The sequence below is a fragment of the Meles meles genome, chromosome 3, assembly GCF_922984935.1.
Source record: "Meles meles chromosome 3, mMelMel3.1 paternal haplotype, whole genome shotgun sequence".
Taxonomy (NCBI): domain Eukaryota; kingdom Metazoa; phylum Chordata; class Mammalia; order Carnivora; family Mustelidae; genus Meles; species Meles meles.
The window spans coordinates 150,879,708-150,891,672 of record NC_060068.1 but is presented as its reverse complement, the minus strand read 5'-3'; the positions used below and the strand labels follow the sequence as shown (position 1 = coordinate 150,891,672).

The window sequence follows — 11,965 nt, the reverse complement described above, 5'->3', positions numbered from 1 at the left end:
CGTAAACTATGAAATGCTAAATAAATGTGATTACCACAGGCCTCGGTACTCCTCTGTTGCAGTTCCGCCTCTTGTGCCTTCTCTTTTCTTTTCCTATCTCCTCCTTGGAGATCATTCCTAATTATTTAGCCGAGGGGAATTCTCAAGCCTGGCCCACTATCAACTCATGTTTTCAACCAGTAAATTGATTCAATATATACATTTGGAAACCTACCAGGGACAAGTCATGGAGTCATCATAAAAATACAAACACATGCATGCAAGAGCACACCTGTGTGGACACACACACACACACACACACACACACACACAGTGTATGTACATCCCCGTGAGGCCATTATGCACACATTTTGAAGCAATATTTGGCTGAGAACCAGTTAGACAGCTCTTAAACTCTTACCCACACTGCGTACGTACAAGGCTTGGAACCTGGAGATTAGAGGAGTATTTATGGAGAAAATTTGGAAGGAGTTGTTGGACACCCTAATGTCAAGAAGGCTAGGTGAGAGATGCTACCTCCTGTGCCCAGATCAAGAGGGAAGGGCAAGAGACAGAATGCCTAGGAATGAGCCAAAGAAATAAAATGACTATGTTGAGTACCTGGGCTCCTACAGTTTATCAGTGGGAACAGGAGTGTTTCTTATGGACTCAGTGTGGGTCATGTGACAGAAGGACAAGGAAAGCTGCCTGAGGTCATTTCTAAGTGGATCATCCAGAGTAACATCCCATTAAAGGTAATAATGACTATGGTAATTAAGCATATTTAACCTCTAAAGCCAAAATATCATTTTTGTTTCATTATGGTTTTGAGGGAAGGAACTATCTTATCAATGAGTTACCTGGATTGGTGTAGGCATCTCATGGGACTTGCTGCATGGTCCATAAAGGGTGTCTTTGGATGATTTTACACAGACATAACAGAAACGAGAGAATTCAAGAGTATGTCACACAGATATGCATTCAGATCACATAACATCTAGTGATATTTGTACTTAAATCCACATTGATAAATTTAGTATGGTCTTAGGTGGAAGGCATTGTAGTTATTAACAAATAAAAAGACAGGAACAATTCTTTCCCAAAGTAATATTATGACACAGAAAAAATATAAAAATATCTGTCAGTATTTTTGCAACATTTTCCAATGTATTAATTAATATACTGTTATGTGTTAATCTTACAGATATGTTAACTATACCTTATAGAACCATGATGAAAAGCAGTACATTCTGCCTATTTTAAAGATGGAGAACCTGAAAGTCAGTTTAAGAAACTGGAGCTCCAAAAAAAAAAAAAAAAAAAAAACAAACCAAACTGAAGATCACACCCTGGGAGGAAAAGGTTAGTGCTAAGAAACCCATCCACTGAATAAATCTCTGCCTGTACTTCCACTGGAATAATTTCCAAAGTTGGTTGAATATATTGACACTGTAAGAAAAAGAACACCCCTACCCATAACCTTCCTACCCACAGGTAACACCTATAAATGCTCTTATATGTGTTCTCTGGGCCCAGCTACAAGCAGTTTTCCTAATATTCTATGCCACTTCTGCAGACCAGATCCCTCCCAAGACTCAAGAATTACAAAAGCTGTTTGAGTTCATACTTTAGTTGTAAATGACAAAGACCCACAAAGATTGAGCCCAAGTAAAATGAGAGACTTTTGGGCTCATATACAAGCATGGCTGGAGGGAAGCTGGACTTAGGCACATTGAGAACCAAGAACGCAAATACCTCTAGGATATTCCTTTCTTACACTCCCTGTGCTTGCGCATCAGCTTCTTTCTAACTGCACCTCAGCTGGTAGTGTGTGTGTGTGTGTGTATGTGTGTGTGTGTGTGTGAGAGAGAGAGAGAGAGAGAGAGAGAGAGAGAAACAGAAGGAGGAAAGGAGGTATTGGTTCCACAGTCACACTCTTATTGCTTAGTCACCAGAGAGGAATAAGAAAATTAGCTTCTCTTTCATCTCCTGTTTTTAAACATGGGAGAAATAACCTTACTGGTATATCCTGGGTCATAAGTGCACCCTGGGTGTAAGTGTGGACAAATGAGAGCTATCAAAAGAGGCATAAACTGAGAACACACCCCACTCCTTGGCCAGGGGATGAGTCTGTAACCAGAGGGATAACACAGATGCTGGGCAGACTATACTAGAGCCAATTCAAAATCCAAGCAAACTCCACACACCACTGGGAAGCTACTTAATGTATGTATATCCTAAAAGAATGTAAGATAAAAACAAAAAAAAATACACATTAACACATGAAGTCTATTTTTATAGATAAATGATTGGCTCTGACAAGGAGTAAAATCAGAATTCATTTAGGTAAACACTTCATTTGTTCTTTCATGAAAAACGGTACCTGTTCTTTGGTAAGATAAAAAGAAAAGCGACAACTTGATTAGAAGCAGTAAAGTATGTGAACTATTTATTGTTGATCTTTCCACCAGTCTCTAGTATATTATTCCCATAACTGGTCACACCGTTCCCAAACAAGAAAAAAGACAAAAAAGACAATCACAGCGATCTACAACAGTTTCGATTATTTATTCTATTTCTTAATGTGTTTAATATCCATGGAACTCTTTTTTTTTTTTTTTTTTCAGCATAACAGTATTCATTGTTTTTGCACCACACCCATGGAACTCTTTAATCAAGAATATAAAGTCATCTACATAGGTTCTGCCACTCAAAGTTGGGAACACACTTCGAACCACATTATCCTAAAGTAATGGACTGGAATGATAAGCAACTAAGTCTGCAAATATAGCAACCATCAATAACATGCATTTTTTCAAATTATAATCCTAACAGATATGTATTATTCTCCTACCTCACAAATTCGAAGAAGAGTCCTTTTTGTCAGTACTGGGAAAATAAGCTTTCAATCCTGCAGCCAGTCAGTTAAGACTATTTTAGATAGAGAGTGTGAGGCCAAAAAAGCCTCTCGCCTCCAATACCATACATGACGCAATTATAGTCCTACCTGAAGAAAAGTGAGTTTAAATGATACCTGTCACCTAAACATATGCATAAATTCCTATATCTGGTGCCAGAGCAATAACTATATTACACTGTTTATGTGCCTACCTCTGTCTGGAGGACAGCTGTCTGACCTGTCTTTAGGGAGCCTGGATTTTTCTCCCATTTGATACCCAGGATGCTTGGTATACCCCCTGAGGCAACTGGGTAGTAAGGAGGACCACTCTGAGGACAAGTTCCTTGCAAAACCTAGTCCCCCATGTTTATTTTCTAACAATAGAAGTTCACTGCTCTTCAAATCCTGGATGCTCATCAGTATTTCCTCTATTTTGATAAGGCTAAATAAAAATACTTTATTCAAGGAAGTAGCCTGGGCAGAAAAAAGAACAGTGTTCTATAGAAAAAGGCATTCAATATTTAGAAAGTTCTCTGAACAGAAGAAAGCCTGAAAAGAAAGAAAAAATTTAAATTGTGTTGTCATTATGACTGGACTTATGATAAACTATCCCATAGCCCCTTGTGCCTGAAGAGGTCATCTGGGGTAGCCCACTGGGCCTCAGTAATATAGAGAAAGCCTCTTAGGGACCTCTCTGGGTACACAGAAATACTGCATTATTTTATTTTATTTATTTATTTTTTTAAAAGATTTTATTTATTTATTTGTCAGAGAGAGAGAGAGACAGAGAGAGAAAGATCACAAGTAGGAAGAGAGGCAGGCAGAGGCAGAGGGAGAAGCAGGCTCCCTGCCGAGCAAGGAGCCCGATATGGGACTCGATCCCAGGACGCTAGGATCATGACCTGAGCCAAAGGCAGCCGCTTAACCAACTGAGCCACCCAGGCGTCCCAATACTGCATTATTTTAAAATGAGAAAGCTGACTAGATCAGTTAGGTTTACAACCCTCTTGTTATAACAAACCTTGGTCTTCGGCAAAGCACTAATGGTTGGTTTATAAAGGCAACTTCTTGGTGGGACATCAGTACCAATAAACCCTTTACCCTTGGTCTCTCCCATGAACCAGTTACTTCTCCCATACAGAGATGTTCCTATTTGCCTAACTGAGCAACTCTTTAGTTATAGGAAGTGTGGGAGGAGAAGGGATACTTTAGGGAAACAAGATACAATCACAAAATCAGAGGCTCTAAAAGAAAAGTCAGGGAGGCCAAAAGAAAAACATAATCATTAAGACAGCATTTCTCCTATTCAAAATTCACATATCATTCAGGACTAGTACAATATGCTGCCTTGGGCATACTCTGGGTGGAGTTATTTTTCTCCCTCATTCTTTTCTCTGTCAGGATTTAGGAGGAAAAGCACATCAATGAAAGTCTTCCTAAGGGTCCATCCTGGTACAATTTAATGTACCTACCATAAAAAATAGAGATAAATCCAATGTGAGCACCTATTTTAAAGATAAGCCTTCTTGGCACTTATAAAACAAATAAGATAATCATATATATATATATAGCCTTTCATTAAGATGTCATGCACACTTGAGAGAACAAAGTCTATATGGCTAGGTACAGTGGAAAATGCTTGAAGAAAACTAGTCAAAAACTACATAAGAGACACAATTACAATTACTGATACCCTTTCAATGAAATCCTATGTGATTAAAATGAAAAACATAGTCTGGGACAAATATCTATTCCACATTTCAAGTTGTGATCTGCTGCATTGGCATGAGTTTTGGTGAAACCTGGTAAAAGAAAGAGAAAAAAATTGTTAAATTTTTAAAAATTTGTTTTTTAACAATTTAAATTGTTAAAAAAAAACCAAAAACCTCACGGCATAAGCATCTCCAAACTTGAATGACGTTGGTAACAAACAGCCTTGCCATGGACATCACCTAGAGTTTCCTCATTATTTTCCATTCTAAACCAACAAGACAGACAACTCTTCTGTTCACATTTTGTGTATTTAGTAGTTCTCAACCTTCCTGCACATTATACCTCCTAAATTAAGGATCATTAAGACTCGCAAGAAAGGGAGTGGAAGAGGAGCAGACAGAGACAATAAAGGGTTCAGATAACCAAGCTCTCTACTGAATGGATCACTGAGCTCTGAGACTGATACCTCTGATGCTACTTGAAACAGAGACATAGAGGAAGGCTCAAGTCTCAAAATGGTCAAAATAAGTCCCAGTCAATTCATAATTTTGTTAAGAGACAATGTAGTCTTTGGATCAACTGGATACATATTAATGAAGATAAGTATGATCAATGACAACTTTTGTCAGGAATTTCAAAATCAGAATGGAAATGATATAAAGGCAGTAAAAAGATTCCAAGTTATTTTTAAAAAGGAGGTAACAGTTAGAAATAGTAAAAATTGACCATAATTATGTTCAATGTACAGAACAGTACATGCATTCCTAGAAGCCTTGAAGCAGAGAAAAATGAAGACAGGTCTACATTTAATGCGAGAGCTGGTGGAAGAAACCTAAACAAAACATAAGTGGTTTGGTTTAATTTTGACTGATCTTTCAAGGTGCAATGTCAGTACAGATGTCATTAAATCTGGCAAATATCTATTGAGTCCTAATAAGTAACAGTGTCCATGGAAAGCACAGGAGGGGATATTAATGATTCTTTGAGCCCCTCAACAATGAACCGATGGAAGTGGGCCTAGCTGGCATTTTGCCTTCCAGAATAAAGTTAATATTTTGTTAAATTAATGAACAAATGAAACAAAGATTAAATAAGCTTCAAAGAACTAGAGGAAAGTTTTAATAGAGTTTAAGACAGTATTAAAAATAGAAGGAGTAGGCAATTATTTGGCTTTGATGAGGTTAAATATTTTTAGTTCATTTATAAATTGTTTCTGTATTAACTCTTCATAATGTCAAGAGTTAATGCCCCCTTTTCCATTTTTCTATTAAAAGAATGACATGATCAGAATAAAAAGGATCAGTATGGCTTCATATATAGCTTAAAATAAATGACAGCTCATTCAGATTTGCCAGTTCCAAGAGCAGATACATAATAATAGACAAAATAATAGACATATAATAAATAGACAAAAATCACAGCCCACATGTGCATAGATCTTCAACTCTACTGAAAAGAATAAAAGACATATGGGCTCTGTGTATTTCAAAAGTGTGTCTCACAAACAACCCATTTTATTTTTTTAAAACAACAGAGCATCTGCAGAAATAATTTAATGAAATAAAACTATTTTGAGGGGGGGGGAATCACATCTGATAGATGCTTTGTAGCATTTCCTTTAAAAGGAAACTGGACACCTTAATTTTATAAACTAAACATCTGATCATTTTCCTTGGCGTATTGACCCTGTTTGGGGTTCTATTATTTATATATTCAATGTGGACTCCGACTTCTATGAAAACAGAAAAGAAGCTTTACACAGACTGACTTGGCCTATTTTTATAATGAAAAACATCTACTAAACCACCATTTATTTCATCCTATTCTCTCACAGTCTTATCAACATGTTAAGCCCATGCAAGCTGAAGAAGATTTAATCTGCCAAGGTGATCTACAGGGTGGCACAAGATTATATGATTTAAGTTTAGAAGATAAGCCAACAATTTGTCTGCCCAGTTCACTGAAATCCCAATGGTATATACTCTTTAATTCTGGTATAATGCCAGTTCATAATAGATACTGAGTGTAAATTTATTCAACTTAGAAAAAAATATCTCCAGCTGCCTTCTTTCAGATTTCACTGCAAACATATAAATAAACAGTATTCTTTTTTTTTTGCCACTGGTGGTTTAGGTGTATTCCTGCCTGGAGAATAAGACCAAGGCCCTTGGGAGTAGAAACTATACCAATTTGTTCTATTTTATTCACATTTCGTAACTCAATATGGGATACAACTGGATGTTTAATAAATAATCATGGACAACTAATGACCTCTGGAAGTTTATTTGACCACATGATGTTCAAATATGGACTCAAATTTTTAAAAAAATTTGTAATTAAAAAATAAAAACAGAAGGAAATATTCTGTTTCAAAAAAGGTCCACAGACAATTATGGTAAAGAAAAAAAACCTATTTTATGTAACATAAGCATGCATTAGAGAAGAAAGAAATGAGAAACTGTTTGAATTAACTACTCAGTGGAAAGAGAGACTTTGGAGATAATGCAATTTAGGTGGTGGGATTTCCCCTTTTCTTTCTACTTTGGCCCATCAAGTAACTGGCAGTAAGTAACACACAGAGTGATATACAGAAATCCAACATTTTCATTAGCTGGCCACAGCTTTAATATAAGAAAATGTTAGCCAACATGTTTTCAAAATTACTTTGACCTAGGTTTTTACCCTTTTTAATTATGCAACAACCTGGTTGTCTAACCATTCCCTTCTAGAATGCTTATCTCCAGATATACAGTGAAGACTGAGTGGGCCTTTCCTCGAGAAGAAATTTTGACTGACTGACATAAAGTCACATGTAGAGTAAAATGCGACCTATGCAATAATAATCACATGGAATAGCTTCTGAAGTATGGCATGAAACACCTTCTGAATGATCAAGAAGTGTTATCCTCAATGTGCTTTTATGATTACATGTATTTTATTGATAACCCAGCTATTAAACAGAACAAGTTATTAATTAGAGCATTCTAGTCCCTAGCATTACAGAAAAACAATCGTCATATGTGATTTCATCTGTCGGGGTCTAAAGAGATGCCATTGATCATCAGATCCTCAAAAGTGGGTCCTTTTGTTGAGACGGTTCAGCTGCTACCACACATTGTCATTTTCAGGACAACAGGAACATACAAATTAACATTTTATCTCAACGCCCTAATTTGGAGGAAACAAGATCGACCACAGGCTCATGTCAAAAGAGAAGGAGGAGTGATACGGTAATAAAACGGAAACCAAGAGTTATTTTTCGGTGCACTGAGACATGGAAATTTGCACTTAAAAAAATAAATAAATAAAAGCGCAAAAACAGTAAAACTCCACGTTGTTCATCCTGACTTATCGACGTGAATGAAAAAAAATAGTAACAGTAAGGATCCTTTCTTTGCATATTCTCTTTTGTAGCCAAGAACTGAACATGATGTGGATCTCAAAACTGTTACCCGACGACGAAGAGGTGAATTTATTCACATAGAGAAAAAATATAAAGAAGAGCTGATATGTAAGAATTGTTTGCTTTTATCACTGGGGTAAGGAATTCCAAATAGTTAAAGTATGAACAAATCTTATTTTCCCCCCTGAGGTTATTGAAAAGCTAATTAAAGATGTGCTTTTTGTGCGAGGTATTGCTGACAGACTTCTTTTTTCCAAAGGGAAATTCAAAAAAGGTTAATAGACAAAGACCCTCATACAGTACCAAAACAGTTATATGTGGATAATGAATTATGCAGCAGAATTGTTTTTACAGGAATTTGTTATGCACTAATCGGTACCAGCCAAGCAAGAAGAAGTCTATGAAATTTATGCACGATTTCTCAAATAAGTTTTGTTAAATCACTTTCTCTAGGATGGGTAGTTTCAAATTTCTTCCCGTTATAAATATATTTCATTTTAACTAGTAAATCCCTTTTTAAAAAGGTATGTGAGAAGGAAATTCTTTTCTTTCAGTTCTTCAGAGACATTTCACCTTTACTTTTGGTTCACTTCCAATGGACTGAGTCATCCTCTCAACTCGCATTAGGTAGGTGATCGGTGATTCATTAGCAAGCACTGGCATTAAAGAGTGATTATTTATATTATAGTACTATTCTCTTTGTTTTAAAAAGAGATTTGTGGGTTTCTTAAATGTATACTCCCCTGATGTATATGTGCTTTGTAAGTCTTAGTTTTTATGAACTAGGTTTTTTTCTTTAAATTCAGGATACACCTATTTTGTGACTATCAGTCAGTGTCAGAGTTCATCCTTCTAATACGGTCCATGGGTAGAATAATCAGGCATCAAAGTTAATCAAAGAGAAAGCCATAAGCCACAGCTGGGTTTAAACCAAGGCAGTCTCATTTCTTCCTGTGTGGCTCACATTTTAGAGTTAATTTAGTCTAGCCACACTAATAGGTAACCAAGAACAAAGGATCGCAAGGGACTTTATAGAAAGTAGCTCTGAGTTCAAACTCCACCTTCTGCTTCCAGCAGCCCTTGGTGGTTCCTCCGCCTCCTGCTTCTGACTCCTGAGCCAAATGCTGGCTGGCCATGAGTCAGAGCCCGCTCCTGCTCCCACCTGCTCTCATCTGAAGGCACTCTCCCTTTTCACTCCTGTTCTCTGTAAAGGTCAACTCCAAAAATGATCACAAATTAATGGTTCATGTCCTGTAAACACCCATTAATCAAGCTCATGATATAGGACAAGTGGCTGGATTTGTTCACAGAAACACTTACTGCAAAATCACACCCAGTGCTCTTTTTTATGTCATCCACAGTCAGGTCTTCCCAGAGTTCAATCAGAGTCAGTCCTTTTTTGTTGTCCACATCAAACACAGCCTGTCAGAATCAAGAAAACAACAATGACAATTTCTATCACAGTAATAATTTTATAACACAAAACAGAAATAACCTCTCGAGTTCTTAAAGGAGAGACAAGACCCAGGACAAAAGACTCTGACAATCAGCAATGAGAAAATGTCAACTCTAACGATTATATTTTGGTGAGAATAAATGCCAGCTCCCTAATCGGCAATTAGCTGTGGAACATTGTTGATGCCAAAAAATAAATGAGTGTTGACTATTGATGGCACTTGCCACTTTTGTAACCAGTTGTTGTTGTTTAACTACCTTCCTTTAGTTAGGTCTAACACTTCTGGTCAAAATTTCAATTAGAAAATCATGATGATTTGAAGAAAGAAAGGAATGAAGAAAAGTGGGGACGGAGGAGAAATTTGGAAGGCGAATGCACAAGGATGGCAGGGAAAGCTAGTCAAGGCTGCTGCGTAAAGAGTTACAGGAAATAAAAGAAGGCAGGCACTTGGAAGTCCTGACGAGTCACTACAAAGGGATAGTACGGCTGATGCTGAAAGACCTTCAGGTAAGTATTAAAACTTTGCCTTTACGTCCTGCGAAGACACACAGGTGCAAGAGGACAGAGAGGATTCCCCTCTGGTATGCACCTCAAATGAAGATGCTTGTGTTTGGGACAAGCACGCAAAGACTAACCAGCGCTCTAAACACTCCTTTCCGACATTCTGGTTGGTAACACCAGGTGACAGTAGTACCAATTGGTACAGTGTGACCTCAGCAGGCACACTCAGCCTGCCCTGACTCAGGGCACCCGTTGTCACAATACAATAGGACAAACTGAGTGGGAGGGACTGACGAAGTCATTGAATATAAACTCCCACTCAGGAAAAAACATTCTTCTGAGATGGTCACTGGGGCTCTGCTGGGAAGCCTTCTGTGTCAGGAGGCTCACTTGGCTCGTGGCAGATTAGACTACGGCTAGGAAGCTCTAACCTCTTGACTGCTTTCCTCTGACTGTCACTTGCTAGGTCTTCAAGTTGTCCTCCAGGACAACAGGACTACTCTCTCTCTAGGCTTCCACAGCTAGTTCTGTTTTACCCAGACTTAATGTTTCCCATATCTCTTCCGTCCGTCCTCCAGATTTACCTTACATTCAACTATTTTTCGCAGGCTGATCTTGATTTTCAGCTAGCTTGGAAATCAAACTCTAAATTGCCAATTTAAATACACTCCTGCTTAGAAGACTAATATGAACATACAGCCACATGTAGAGGAAAACCCTGCGTTTTGAGGTGGACTGGAAGTCCAGCTCTGCCATGTGCTAGCTAAGTGGTCTTTGGTGAACCTGTCTTTGCAAGTTCACATGGATATCAAAACCCCCACTCCCCAAGATTGCTTTACAGGACAAATAAAATAAACGTACTCTGAGCACCTGGAATCATGCCTAAGACTCAGAAGGGGCACCATACCTGCACATTCTTTCCCCTTAATAGCTGAACTTATTGTCACTTGTGTGTGAACTCAAGTCAAAGACCCGAAATGCTTATTAATCTCCAGTTAATTGATTTTTCCCCCATGAGCAAAACATTAAGAGGACGAGTAATACCTGTATTCTCTGTTTGATAAATTCACAGATAACTTGGTTGATTTTACTGGAAAAGAGGATTTAAATTTTGGAGGAAATATTCTGCCAAACATCCTTTTCATTTACACAAAAAATGTTCTTTAAAAAACCTTTTTTCAGCAGAAATATATGCTTTGAGAGGGCAGAAAATGGTCATTTAGGAATGTCTGCGTGCTGCATTAGATTATTTAATTCCAAAATGACAACTTAAAAAATTTTTTTAAATGGCTACTTTTGTTTTGCAGAAAACGTGTCTGGGGCATTATTCACACTGATTTTCCTTTCCTTGCACTATGAACAGCTATAGACGTATCAAAATGGAACAATTTTTTTTAAAAAGGAGCCTCCAGATTGTGTTATTAAGAATAGGCAGGAAAGGGATTTGAGGAGAGGATAACTGTGATATCACGAATATAAGGCTTCAGTGATCAGGGAGAGAAAATCTATGACAAATTGACTTACTGCTTTTAAAAACTTTTAACACCTTTATCAAACCCTAATTAGCTCTCTAGGTCGTATACTAGGAAGTCAAGTATCTATTATTAAAATGAAGGAAATTTACTTTTGAAATATTTAGGAAGATTCCATTTAGCAGTATAAAGTATAAACAAAATCTTGATAAAAATGGGAGACTCCATTACAGATAAAGCAGTTAATCACAGCTCAGATGCTGTCGAGGAAAGCATCTTTCATAATCTCATTCTAGCAGCACAAAACTAGGAAATCAGGGTCAAAACATCTCCAAAGCCTCTTTCAAATGGCAAACCAATGGAATTTTCCTTAGAAGTTGAAAATGGAATTCTAGTCCCATATCTGCCATGGCAAGGCTGAACACATTCATCGCCCTTAATGGCATGGCATTCTAATTCACTCCTTCAACAAAGATTTATTGAGTACATACTGTATCTAGAGCACAGGGGTAAACATGCACCATTCCCTTCCCTGAGGTTCC

The 11,965-nt window shown here is 37.5% G+C and overlaps 1 protein-coding gene across 1 annotated transcript in view; it reads right to left on the bottom strand.

The window, feature by feature from the left end:
* Nucleotides 1–3,984: 3,984 nt before the first annotated feature.
* OXCT1 (3-oxoacid CoA-transferase 1) overlaps nucleotides 3,985–11,965 on the bottom strand; it is a 132,618-nt gene continuing 124,637 nt past the window's right edge. The window contains exons 16-17 of the mRNA XM_046000874.1: nucleotides 9,315–9,416; nucleotides 3,985–4,680 (exon numbers count right to left, since the gene is read on the bottom strand). Coding sequence (XP_045856830.1) covers nucleotides 4,639–4,680; nucleotides 9,315–9,416 — 144 coding nt within the window. The 3' untranslated portion in view covers nucleotides 3,985–4,638. The remainder of the gene's footprint in view (nucleotides 4,681–9,314; nucleotides 9,417–11,965) is intronic.